Source organism: Lepidochelys olivacea (assembly GCF_965140295.1).
Source record: "Lepidochelys olivacea isolate rLepOli2 genome assembly, chromosome: 24".
In the NCBI taxonomy this organism is placed as follows: domain Eukaryota; kingdom Metazoa; phylum Chordata; order Testudines; family Cheloniidae; genus Lepidochelys; species Lepidochelys olivacea.
The window spans coordinates 8,878,856-8,892,846 of NC_140434.1; the positions used below are offsets into that span (position 1 = coordinate 8,878,856).

General features: G+C 50.3%; 1 protein-coding gene across 5 annotated transcripts in view; it reads right to left on the bottom strand.

The window, feature by feature from the left end:
• ZNF687 (zinc finger protein 687) overlaps positions 1 to 13,991 on the bottom strand; it is a 50,823-nt gene that overhangs the window by 18,313 nt on the left and 18,519 nt on the right. For all 5 annotated transcript variants that reach the window (XM_084614042.1, XM_084614039.1, XM_084614041.1 and 2 more), the window contains exon 2: positions 1,781 to 4,044. In XM_084614042.1, coding sequence (XP_084470168.1) covers positions 1,781 to 4,024 — 2,244 coding nt within the window. In that variant the 5' untranslated portion in view covers positions 4,025 to 4,044. The remainder of the gene's footprint in view (positions 1 to 1,780; positions 4,045 to 13,991) is intronic.

Sequence of the window (13,991 nt, forward strand, 5' to 3'; positions counted from 1 at the left end):
TGTGTTAGCAGCAAACAGGAAGTGGACGGGATCTCAGGCCTAGCTCTCAAGCAGGGAGCTAATACATCCAGGTTTCTCCACGGATTTAACTTGATGATTAGAATTAATTCCTCTTTGAACAAGAGTTCTTTTTGATTAACCATCCAACCTTGATTTAAAAATTGCCAGTGACGGAAAATCTACCCCACCTGGACCACCACAGAACTAAACCATAGGTCTGGTGCTTCCAAGAGACTCGCCACTTTCCGAGTGATAATACAAAGAAATGTGTTTTTTAAAAGTGCAACAGAGGATTAATTACTTGCTAACAGTTAACATTCCACAGAGGATTAATTACTTGCTAACAGTTAACATTCCATGACAGTGACAGAAGCTGGGGAAATTGTCTGGTATCTCTGAAATATACATGAGTTGAAAGGGACCAGGTGTAAGTGGGTTACATAGAACTGAATGTGCAACTTTATGCTCTTCTCTAACCAGATACTGGGGGCATGTAGGACACTAACTCTGAACTCTCTTGGGAGCTGCATATCTATGTAGAGTCAGCAGACCCTGAACTGTAGTGACAGAGCAGAGAGACCATCCAGTCAATTTAAGATCATTGGTTAGTCTCTAAGGTGCCACAAGTCCTCCTTTTCTTTTTGCGAATACAGACTAACACGGCCGTCACTCTGAAACCCTTTCAAATAGTTTTTCAAGGTTTCTCCATTTCAGCTATAGGCTTCCCTACGAATTTTCCCCCAGGCTAACTAACAGATCCAGTTGTCTGAGATTACCTTTCCTGCGCCACTCTCAGCAATCTTCCTCACCTTCTGCTCCTTCCAGTCTTCAAACTTTGCACATGCTTACATCCCCTATTTCACTAAGGGCAGCACATTTAGTCTCCCAGGTCAATTCCTTCTCTTTTACAAGAAGGTTTTTCAACCCAAAACTTGGCTACCAGAACGTGTCAACGAGCCGTATGGGAGTCAGCTCCCTTGGCTCCAATTCTATGGGGCTGGCCAGGCTCAGCTCCATCACGACAGGAGCAAGCCGGGTCAAATTTGAGTGGCACTGTGACTCCATTTACCAGGTTGCAACGCCACTCTCACAAATTTGGCCTGGTCGTCCAGCCAGGGGAGCTAGGCCATATTAGTGCTGCAACCCCGGAGGTTGCGGGAAGCCGAGCCCAGCCAGACGCGCAGTACTAAAATTGCACTATCTGCTGCTAGGGTAGGCACGGTGTACTTACTACCTTAACGTCTCTCTCACATGTTGTAGGTAAGATATTTCGTAAACCAGATTTTTTTTTTTGCACTGAAGCTATTTACTGGGTCGCAACAGGCCACCAAGGTTTACAAATGGGTCCTGAGCCCCCAAAGGTCAAGAGCCGCTGCTCTACAACAGCCTGGTTTCCTGCAACAGAAGCTGCCTCTGTGAATAGAAATTTTGCAAATAGCAGCCGCACGATACAGGAAGTAATCAGGTACGAGGCAGTAGAGAGAGCTGCTAACACAACAGAGTGCATATACCCAGCGCCTTTCCATCTCAGGATCTCGAATGCCTCTACCTGTGGGCAAACAGCTTCATTCTGCAGAGGGAGAATCTGAAACAGAGGGGAAAGGACTTGCCTGAGGTCAACACAGTGAATCCGTAGCAAAGTCGGGAGTAGAATCCAGGTCTCCTGCCTGCTATGCTCCCTGTCTCACCATTAGGCCATGCTGCCTCCCTCAGGAAAGAGCTAGCAGCCCTGCAATAAAAGAGGGGGCCTCTGGCAGAAGGTTGGAGCTGTTCTACCTACCGTGCTGGGGGTTGTTCCCGGGGTCACAGCCTGCTGGAAGTGCGCAGCGAGCCCGGCTTTGTCCTTGCATTGCTCCTTGCACTCCAGACAGCGGAAGCAGTTATAGCTGGTTTGCTCCGAGCTGCCGGTCAGGGGCAGGATGGGTTGGTCCTGAATCCCGTTCGCTGTCCCCATGGCCTCCTGAGGCACTCCAGTCACTTTGCCAGCGGCGAGGGAGGTCACCGACACTATGGGGGTGATGTCCGGCTGGCCAATCATTTGATCCAGAGCAATAGGCCTCATGACCAAGTGGGAGCACTGCATCACCAGGCCTTTGTCCTTGTGCTCCCGAGCATGCAGGAGCAAGCTGCACTTGTTGAAGAAGACCAGGCGCTTGGTGCAGTGGTTGCAGGTCACTTCGATGCGCATGCTGCGCCGGTCGTAGTGCCGAGCCAGGCTCTTCTCCAGGGCGAAGGAGTCCCCGCACTCCAAGCAGCGGTACCCGAAGGGCGGGAGAGCCAGGCTGGAGTCTGCCGGAGGATTCAGGTTGGGTTTGTAGGTTGGTAAGAGGTTTTTACTGTTCAGGATCTTGTTGAAAGCCTCCACCAGGCTGGACTGGCTCCTGGAAATGACCGTGCCGGCAATGGTGGGCGAAGGCTTCTGCGGCTGCACCATCACCACTGTGGTGCCGTTGACTTTCTGGTTGGCCGTGGTGGTGACGGTGGTGGTCTGGGTCACCGTGCTGACATTCGTCCTGGTGTCGGCTTTGGGGAGGGTCTGCGGCACCAGGTTGATGATGTTCTTTGTCACAGCCTTGCCCGGCAGCACCACGGATTTCTGCTGGGCCACGCTGGCAGCAATCAGCATGGCACTGCTGGCGTTCTGGATGGTGGTGACCGGCAGGACAGTCCCTTTGATTTTGGTGCCATTGCCGAGTTGGACACTGACAATTTTGGGCCCTTCTATGACTTTCAGGGGGCTGGAGAGCTCCATTTTCTTTTTGGGCACCTCCAGCATGCTCTCCTCTTTCACCACTGCAGCCGGGAGCACGGCGCCCTCGGTGGCGGTCTCCTGAGAACCTGGCTCCGAAGGCAGCTTGGCAGCTCCCGGCTCCGAATCGGAGGAGACTCTGGTCACCGTCCGGGTGATGCTGCCGGAAGACGTCTTGATGGTTTTAATTCGTACCTTGAGGGGCCGCGAGGAACTGGAAGAGGGGGAGTCGTTGCTGCCATCATCGTCGTCCTCCTCTTCCTCCTCACCGCTCGACATGCTCCGCAGGGGTTTCTCTAGAGCCTCCTGCTCTTCCTTGAGGGGGCTGCTCCCCAGCAGCTTGGGGGAGCCAAGGGGCCCGGGGCTTCCCTCCGCCAGCGGGGAAGGTTTGAAGAACGGCTCCTGAGGGCTGGTGGGCGAGTCTTTCACTTCGGGGAGGTTGCTGGTGCTGCTGTCAAGGTTTGGATCTGAGCTGGGCCAGGACGTCACAGGGGAATCATCCGTGGAATACCGGACGGTGACCGATTTCAGGTGCCCCAAGGGGCTGTCACGCAGGGCTTCAGCCAAACCCTTGGGGCTGGCCCCATGGTCCAGCTCCTCTGAGTCGGATTCCTCTTTCTTGATCAGGGGAATGGTGGCAGGGGAGCCATTCATGGCCCCTGCTTGGCTGGTTTCAAAGGGCTGCGGGAAAGCTGGTGGGAGGCTCTCTGTGCTCTCTCCAGCTGGCTCTTTGCAGTCTGGCGACAGGGCAGGAGATGGGGTGGGGGATGGGGAGAGAGAGGGCACAGAGAGGGCTTTATCTTTCTGTTTGCCCTCCCGAGGCCCGTCGATCAGATCCGCAGAGTTCTCCTCATGGGGATCGGGGCTGAAGTGGGAAAAGATGTCCAGGGGTTTTGCCCCTTTTTCCTTCGATGCCCAGCACTCTCCATTGGACGATGCCACCACTTCCCCCGGCCTGGAGGTGGGGGACCTGGGCAACTCGGGGGCACCAAAGCCATTCTGCAGCAGGCGGGGCCCGAGGCCGTGCCCATCTTTGCCGCGGCCATCCAAGGGGTCGAGCTGCTCGGGGCAGACCGTGTTCTTCACTATCACGCTGACGGCAGTGATGTCTGTGTGCGGGAGGACATGTTCAGGGGCCACGGGCTCCCCGGGGACCTGCTTGATGTGAGCCTCAGCCTCCTCATGGCCAGAATGGATGGCTTCATTGGTGTCGATGTCCGGAATATCGAAAGCCGCCAAGAGGTCATCGAAATCCGGGGTCTTCATGTCACCCATGGTGAAGAATCCGGAAGAGTCTAAGAAAAGGAAGACAGACGATTTAATATCACAGTGCAAGAAACTTTCCTGGACTGACACGGACCCTGCTGGCATCACAGAGCAGCAGGCCATGCACAGGACCAGAAGCTCGGACATTGTAACCCCAGCTGTCTGTCTGTGTCTCAGGTTCTGACCCCCGTCACCATATGGGCCTCTGTATTTATCCTCACAACCCTTGGGCGGCAGGGCTGTTACCCCATTGTACAGAGGGGGATCTGAGGCACAGAGACACTTAAGGCATGTCTCCACTGCAGCCCCAGGGCGCGATTGCAGCTCACAGACACATACACACTAGCCTTAACCTAGCTAGCTTGGGTTGTGGAGCAGTGAAGCTGCGCTGCGAGTAATTACTCAGGTGGGTTTGTATAGCCTTCGCCAGAGCCCACGCCGCCCAGGCTTCGCTACTCCGGGACCCGCGCTAGCTTCAATCTAACCAGCTCGGGTCCGTCTACACGAGCTGCAGTCACACCCTAGGACTGCCGTAGGGGCATAACCTTTTTGACTCACCCAAGGTCATACAGGAGGCCTGTGGCAGGATGGGAAATTGAACCTGGTTCTCCCAAGTCCCAGACCAGTGCTCTAACCACTAGGCCATCCTTGCTGTCTAGTCCCAACTCTGATCCCCTTGGGCATACATCACTTTGCCCCTCTCCGCTGCATCTTCTTCTGTAAAATGGGAATAAGCACAGCCCTCCCTCCCATGGGAGTTGTGAGCGTTTGTTCGCTGTGTGAACAGGATTCAGAGCGCTCAAGAAGCACACAGAGGCACCAACGATACGTCTCCAAAAACCCCGTTAGCAAACCCTGAAATCCCATTCTTCACAACTCTAGTGTCACGTCTGGCACTTGGATCCTGCTAAGATGTGCCTGTTGAAATGCCCAAAGGATCTAAAAAATATTCTTTACTGCCTCTTGGAACACAGCCAAAGTTCTCTGTGGACAGCCAGAGAAAACTTTTAGTCAAAACCCCAATTTTTCTTTCGGAAAAAAAAAAAAAAAGTTTTGATGTAAAATTTTCAACCAGCCCAAAAGATCAGAATAAAACAAATCCTCCCATCTCCATCATAAAGGAGCCGTACTGCCTCTGTGGGTGGAGTTCCACTGATGTGAACGGCACTGCACTGCTTACACCAGATCTGAATGTGACTTCGGATTCTGAAATCTGCAGAAAGACTGAGAATAGAAAAGGATCCAATTTACACCCCAAAGAGTGGATTATCTGAAACAGACATAGGCCAACTTCTAGCAGTAACCTTCAGATAACCCATTGGAATATTGTGCTATAAAACCATATCTAACCCTTTTGCTCCGTAAGGCGCTACAGAAATATACATGATGAAGTTTACTAGAAGAATTGCCCCTTTGATGTCATAGATTTGTATGAATAAGTGGCAAAATATCTGGCAAACCCCAAAACACTCAAGAAACCCAATTCTAAGACGCTGTATGAAAGATCTTCCATGATTTGGCCATATATTTCCCTACCTCCTTAATGATTGTTTACAACTTTGTAAGAGTTCTACGAGTGGCTGGGTTTTTCACCCCTCATCTTAACTGTGACACTTCCAGGAGTTGGTACTTTAGCTAGCAGGCTTCTTTAGCTACACGGAAGTGTCAGGTCAACCCAGCTACTTCACTCAGGGGTGACACAAATCCACACACCTGACCAATGTAGTTAAGCTGACCTAAATCCCCCTGTAGCAGCACTAGGGCAATGGAAGACCACTGACCTAGCTACTGCCTCTCAGAGAGGTGGACTGCCTATGCCGATTGGAGCATCCCATCAACATAGATAATTTCTACGCTGCAGCGCTACGGACAAGCCCTATGACTATCTGTCAGCAGCATGTTGTTCTGAGTCCCCACAAACACATACGTTAGCAAAACCATTCTGTCTCACTAGGTTTATTTGGGGAAGGACAGGACAAGTTTCTCAGAAGAGCCCTTGTTGGTCTGAATACTGATGTTCTGTTTTAAAATTGGCGCGCACACATGCATGTGGTCTACACGACCAGTGGGAAGCAACAGCTACTCTGTGGCAGAGGGGATCAACGAGGGAGTGGTCTCTCAAAGCACACCTAGGAAAAGTGTCCTAAATAAGAAATGACAGCATGTCTTCACAGACAGCAAAGTCACATCATACAAAGAACACAGCTACAGCGCACGCACACCCTAGCCTGCTCTGGTCCTGTCATTGCGGCTCTGCACAAAACAGATTGTGGAACGATACTAACCTGGATTAAGGCTGCATCCGTTCCAAACTTTTGTAGAACAGTGGTTCTCAACCAGGGGTATGTGGACTCCGGGGTTACTCAGAGGTCTTCCAGGGGGGACATTTACTCATCTCGCTATTTGCCTAGTTTTACAACAGTCTACCTAAAAAGCACTAGCAAAGTCAGTTCAAACTACGATTTCATAGACAATGACTTGTTCATACTGCTCTATATACGATACACTGACATGTAAGTGTAATATTTATATTCCAGTTGATTTATTTTACACTTCGATGGTAAAAATGAGAAAGTCAGCAATGTTTCAGTAATAGTGGGGCTGGGACACTTTTGTATTTTTATTTCTGATTTTGTAAGCAAGTCATTTTTACGTGAGGTGAAACTTGGGGGTACGCGAGACAAATCAGACTCCTGAAAGGGGTACTGTCATCTGCAAAGGTTGAGAGCCACTGATGTAGAAAGCCATCACAAACACTCCTGTGTGATGGCACCAAACCAAAGGCTAGAGCCAAAGCATGGTCTTTATGGTGAAGGCACGTGGCTAAGTGTAGCAGGTAACTGTCTACACTAGCATAATGCATTTCCATGGTCCACTACGGGGGAGGCTACATTGATCTGCAGTGTTCTAAGAACATGGGAGTGGCTGGGTAATTACACAAATTGAATCTATTTCCCCATGTTAAGTGTCCTCAAACCTTCTTGTCAACTGTCTGAAATGGGCCATCTTGATCATCACTACAGAAGTTTTTTTCCTCCTGCTGATAATAGCTCACCTTAATTAATTAGCCTCTTAGAGTTCTTATGGCGACTTCCACCTTTTCATGTTCTCTGTATGTATATATCTATCTTCTTACTGTATGTTCCATTCTATGCATCTGATGAAGTGGGCTGTAGCCCACGAAAGCTCATGCTCTGATAAATGTGTTAGTCTCTAAGGTGCCACAAGTCCTCCTGTTCTTTTTGCGGATACAGACTAACTCGGCTGCTACTCTGAAACCTGTGACTAAGAATGACATAGACACCATGGAAGTGAACGTTTTAACATGGTTCAGGTGGCCAGTACATATGGGGCCAAACCAGGCTAAGAAACCTAGTTCTGAGTCTCAGCTAGACCTGTTTTTATATATGGTTTGGTCTCATTCATTTCAGCCAGACCTCATTAGAAACGTGTTACACTATGACTGAGCTTAAGCAGAGTTTTAAAAACCACTAAGAAAGCCACTGTAGACAGCTTAGTAAGTAGGTTTAGTCTAGTTATATTTTTAACCCTCACAATAGGTCATTCCAAGGGGGATCTCTGTTCAGTTGATTGACCACCACCAGAGACATCACCACACTGCACCAAGGACATCTATCGTACCATGCAGGTGAGCTTCTCAGTGGTACTCTTCCAATGCCCAGCCAAATAGCTCTGCCCTGCAAAACAGACACAGTACGTCTACACTGCAATTAGACACCCCTGGAGGGTCTGTGCCAGCCACTCGGGCTCAGGCTAAGGGGTGGCGATGTAGGTGTAGACTCTGGGACCCTCCTACCTCACATGGTCCCAGAGCCCGAGCCCAAATGGCTACAGTTAAGCAGTTAAACAGCTCCTTAGCCCGAGCCCGCTGGCACTGGTCATCCATGTGTTTATAATTGCAGTGCAGATATAGGCTAGAAGGAGGCTAATGTGGCAAACAGAGTTTGTTCAGAGTCCTCATCACACTTGAAGGGGAAGAGAGTATGAAAAGATGACTCTGCAGGGCCGGGTACGGGACTGTTGTCTACAAGATTGGGAAGGGTTTCGATAGGAGGAAAGGAAATGGCTGGGAGGGCACAAAGGGATAAGTAATACAGAGAATGGGTTGAAATTACAAAAGGGAAAATTTAAGCAACACTGAGACCTATTAAGGCTCTGGCATCATCTCCCAAGGCAAGAGGAGCCCTGTCTCCTGAGACATTGAAAAGCAGATTTGACAGAAGATACTGGAGGGAACAATCCTGTGCTGGACACCTGAGTAGGAACAGAGGGGATTTTATTCACAATAGAAGAGACCTCCTCTATGATTAAACCCCATCCTACACAAACAAGTTTCAAGAGACCACATGATGTTCTTCCAGTCATGACTGGTGACAATGCAGAGATGTCATAAGTGATGTGGGAGGAGAGGCTCCATTAGACCTCTCGGCAGAAGGGCTATGATGAAAAGAAGTGGGATTTCAAAAAGCCGGGACAGAGGATCTCTGTACGTTACGCTCAGCTCCAGCATTTGCCATCTGTTTTCCCAGCACACTCGCCCGCTTAGCCTCACACACGATTCTGCAGGGAAGTTTGTTTTTCAAATAATGATTTTTCCTCACCCCGGTTTGGCAGGTACGACTATTTACAGTCAAGAGAGGAGACAAGCAGGTTGCTGCACACAAAGACGCCCCGGAAAAAAACAACAGTTTGCCTACACCAACAAAGCAAGGATTTGTTTAGGGAAATTCTCCTCCCTGGAACAGATTCAACATGCTCCCTGGATTTCTAGTTTACCTGTGCACACTCCCTCCAATACTAACATGGAGGTTATAGACAGCGCAAAGGATTCTCCCCTCTATGCACAGCTTCCCTCTCACTAGGAACAGACTCGTCCACCTGTGGGCATGGAGAAGAGACAACCAGGAGGGATTTTATGAATGCCAACTTTGACATTGGGGAAGCAGCTCAACCTCAAACAATTTGAAAAGCAGCATTGGACACTGCTTCAGTAACCAAAATGACCTCACGTTTGAGCAGCATAACTCGTCTTTGTCCAGATCGTCAAAGCGCTCAATGGCCCGGGCCCAGCAAATTTAAGACAACGTCTACACTGCGGCTGGGAGCATGCTTCCCAGCCTGGGTAGACAGACAGGTGGCAGCTCTGCTTGAGCTAGGGTTGCCGGAATCGCATGGGCGGCAGTTTGGACTAGCTGTGAGTGCAAACACACCCAGGATACGTACTCAGGCGGCTAACCTGAGCCACCGCCAGTGTTACGCCAGCTACGGGGCTATTGCCAGGGTGCCATTAGCGCAAACAGAGCTAGCGTGTTGCTACCGACAGCGGGAAGCACGTTCCCAGCTACGTAACCTAAGAGAGCCTCAAGTTCCAGGATGGGGAGCACAGTGGGCAGCTCTGTTCCTCAGGCCCAGAGGAACTTTCCACCCTCAGGGTACAGCTTGGCTGGTGCCAGACAGAGCTTCTTTTGGCTGTGGAATGATCTCCCGTGGGAACAATCCCAGACCTCCTCACCTCCTGCTACAAGTGCCAGGTGCACTCCGTCAACCCGCCTTTCCTGATAAACACAATGCAGCGTCTAATGTCTGAAAACAAAACCCTACCAAAACAAAACACTCCACATAAAATCCTCCCTTGGGAGGAGAGAGGGAACGAGCCACCCGTGACAGCTGATGGGCACAATCACAACCCACAACTGGAAGGTGCTCCAACATTAGGGTGACGAAGGCAGCATAAGAGCCCCGACAGAACAGAATCTTTCAGTGGCAGCCTCCGTAGAGATGCCCAAGACCTGGAGGAACCAGAGACTGAAACTAGCTTGGGAGCGAGCACTGCCCATGAAACACCAGTTCTGGTATACTGGACACACCAATCTCGAGGGCTGTCACTTCTCACCTGCAGTGAATTCTCCATCAAATAGGCATATTTTAAAGAATGCTTTTGAAACACTGATCGTAGGCTTTTACGCTGTTGAGACGAGCCCCATCACTATGCGGCCTGGTGTCACATGCAACCTGCACGCTGCTTTTTATTTATGCATCAGACAAATTATTCAACATCTGTCCTAACATCCGGCGTTGCAGTTTACTCCCACTTATTCTACTATAAACAATTTGCATTTATGTCTTCGTACAAGCAGAGGCCCGTGATCTCCACTGAGGGAAAAACCCCCAGACATTTCATTTCTCAAATATAGGGTTACGTCAAATTCTTCCCCTTGTCGTCCTGGTGTTTCCACAGATTAGTTATTTTCTCCTGTGCCTCTTCGGATTAAGTTTCTTGACTTTTTTTTTTTTTCTTTTTTTAAATACACCCTGCCCACCACTGTAGGAGACCAGACCCCATTTTAACCTCCTTCTGTTGTCTTTGAAAACCTCACCATTTTAAAAACAGAAAGTAAGAGGCATTTACAAACCGTTCATAGCTTCCATGCTCCCAGAGACACTCTTCAACTGATCACTCCCTGAAGAAATTGCTTTTTAGGGAGGATCGTTGACTCTGCACAGGGCTGATTACATGAGCGTTTCCTCGTGGTTTCGTGTCAATGGCAAATTCTCCACCCCCACAGGGGGGTTGTGTGTGTTCTTAGAAGTCACTGTTCCACAGAGATCCCATCTGCACCACAGCAACCGTGCCTGGGTCTTCACTCGGAAAACCGGCGGGGTTCTTAACTCGAGCTCACACACGCATGGTAAAATCCCAGTGAAGACAAGGCAGTTTGTAGTTTCCACATGAGTTAGCAGGGCATGGCAAACTCAGACTGTCATGGGACAGCTACTGTGACCTGCTAACTTATGTGGACGCTATAAACTGCCTTGTCTTCACTAGGACTGCAGCAGAGTTAGTTAAACATGAGACTAAAAAATACACTTTTAAAAAGGTTGATCATTTTGGGGGCACTCCACCGCCATAGTTTGGTTACTGATGGTACTGAAAGGCATTCCACCCAGGCTAGAGCGTGACTCAGGAACCAGTTCTTACTGTACTATTTAATCCGCAGATATCTAAGCACTCTGTAAGCGGGGAAGGGCGGGGGAGAAATTAATTATTTTTTGTCAAGGTATAGTCAAGGTCCAGACTTCAGAGAAAATCATACAAAAATTATAACAATGATGATAATAAGCTTAGAATGATGATGACAAAAAGATTTTGCAGTCCATTCAGAAGTGTCTGGCAGTCCGGATTTGGCCAGCAGTCCGCCTATCGACTACTCGGTATAGAGTCACTCTCATTTGACAGATTGGAAAACAGAGTGGGGAAGTTGTAGAGTGACCTAGAGGCAGAACCAGGATTAGAACCCAGATGTAGCCACCCCAACCCTGCTCAACCACAATCCCCATTTTAAAATTAACTAGAGATCAACGTAAGATTTCAAATCTAAAAGCTCACGGTTCTGTTATCAAACTACCACCCATCCACCAAAGAGCACAGTATACAGAAACACCACAGACCAGTTTGTTCTGGCTATGTCTGGGACAAGATGATGTGTTTTTAAACGGAGATGAGCTCAGTGTAAAGATGCACCTCTTTTTCCAGTGAATCCAGAGCCTCTGTCCCCAGTGCCTGGGCTTGGTTTGGATAGTCTGGAACTCAAAAGCAACACAGCCGTTAGGGTCTCGCAAAATGAGGAACTCTTAACGATGAGCCATGCTGACAATCTAAGGGAACATTTGTGCCTTCAATTTCAAGCCAAAAGGATATGGTTTCTGGTTGGCCCCCACGCACATTAACCGTGAACCCTTCATGTCCATTTCTGGCTGGACACGCAGTATGCACAGTATTGCCATTAGAGGGGCGTTTTCATGGCAACTCAACCATGTAACTACTGTTCAATCCGACCGGGGGCATTGAACGGGATACCGGATTACTGAACTGCAATAATCAGTCCAACATGCTTATTAATGGCAGACCAAACTCTCGGTGGGGTAGAATAGTCACTGGCTGAAATGCACAGGCCGCATTGCAAGTGGCCTCCTTGCAGAAGGAGGAAGCAGCTTCTGCAAGTTGCTCTGTAAGGAGAATCAAGTTTTATTCTCCCTCCCCCTAAAGCCCGTTAGCGGAAACGAGTGGCTTGTCTAAGAATGGCCTGTGTGCAAAGGGCACAGTGCAACAGGGAGACAAACCAGATCATGGGCTGCTGCTCTCTGCTAATTGCAGAGCTGGAAAAGTTTGCCAGATTAGAGGCCAACCCAATGGCAGAGGGGTGGGGGTAGGGCAAAAATATATGGTAACTACAGCGGGGTCTACACTGAAAAGTGAGATGGACCCAGCTATGTCACTCAGGGAGGAGGTGAAAAATCCACACTGCTGAGCGATGTAGTTAAGCTGACCTAAATCCTGGTGTAGATGGTGCTAGGTCAACTGAAGAATTCTTCCCTTGACCTAGTTACTGCCTCTTGGGGAGGCGAATTAACTACAGCAATGGGAGAACCTCTCCGGTTGCTTTAGTGAGCGTCTACACTGATGCGCTTCAGTGTTTCTAGTGAAGCCGTAGCTTAAGTTCTCAAACCCAGACCATATGGAGATGCCCCTCTTCCTCCCCTGCTCAGTCAACAGCACTTCCTATCTCGCAGCACCTCCTAACTCTAGGACCTCTCTCTTCAGGCATGGGTGGGGTGTAACAGTGGTTACAGCTCAAAAGGGGTGGGGTGGGGATGGGATTGGGGAAGTGAAAGCTGCGTGCCTGCTTTGGGGATGTCCTGGGATCCTGAGTCTTCTATGACAGGTTTCAGAGTAGCAGCCGTGTTAGTCTGTATTCGCAAAAAGAAAAGGAGGACTAGTGGCACCTTAGAGACTAAGCAATTTATTTGAGCATGAGCTTTCGTGAGCTACAGCTCACTTCATCGGATGCAGCTGTAGCTCACGAAAGCTCATGCTCAAATAAATTGCTTAGTCTCTAAGGTGCCACCAGTCCTCCTTTTCTTTTGGAGTCTTCTATGTCAGTGTTTTTCAAGGCGCTGGGTCGCCTTGCTCTGGTCAGCACTGCCAACCGGGATGTTAAAAGTCCCGTCGGCGGTGCTGCCCGGCTAAGACAGGCTAGTGCCTACTTGTTCTGACACCCCGCTGCGCCCCATAGCGGCCAGCAGCAGGTCCAGCTTCTAGGCAGGGGGGCCACGGGACTCTATGCACTGCCCCCGCCCCGAGCACCATCTCCGCACTCTCACTGGCCAATGGGAGCTGGGGGGAGGGGCGGTGCCTGTGGGCGAGAGTCGCGCGCCTCCACCTAGGAGTCAGATCTACTGCTGGCCGGTTCATGGTGCCAGGACAGGCGGGAAGCCTGCCTTAGCACCCCGGCTGCACCACTGACCAGGGGCCACCAAAGGTAACCCCAATCCTCTGCCCCAGCCCTGAGCCCCCCCCCAAACATGGAGCCCCTTTCTGCACCCCTAACCCCGCACCCAGAGCCTTGATCCTCTCCTGCACCCCAACCCCCTGCCCCAGCCCTGAGCCCCCCACAAACCCAGAGCCCCTCCTGCACTCCAAACCCCTCATCCCCAGCCCCACCCCAGAGCCTGCACCCACACCCCAGAGCCCTGACCCCCTCCCACACCCCAACCCTCTGCCCCATCCCAGAGCCCCCTACCACACCCTGAGCCCCTCATTCCTGGCCCCACCCTGCAGCCCTCGGCCCCACACCCCAACCTCTGCCCCAGCCCTGAGCCCCTCCCCCATACCTCAAACCCCTCATCCCCAGCTCCGTTGGGTCACGGGCATCAACAATTTTCTTCAACTGGGTCCCCAGAAAAAAGGTTTGAAAACCACTGCTCTATGTTGTTAAGAGGCAAAAGTCCCCGTGGCTCTGCAGAATGGTGTAAACCCAACTGCCCCCCAGGCTAAATGGAGTTTCAAAGATTTGAAGGCCAGAACAGATCATCCTGCAGAACATGGGCCAGAGACTCTCACCCCAAAATTACTGCATCAAGCTGCTAACTTTTGGTTGAGCTACAGCAGATCTCT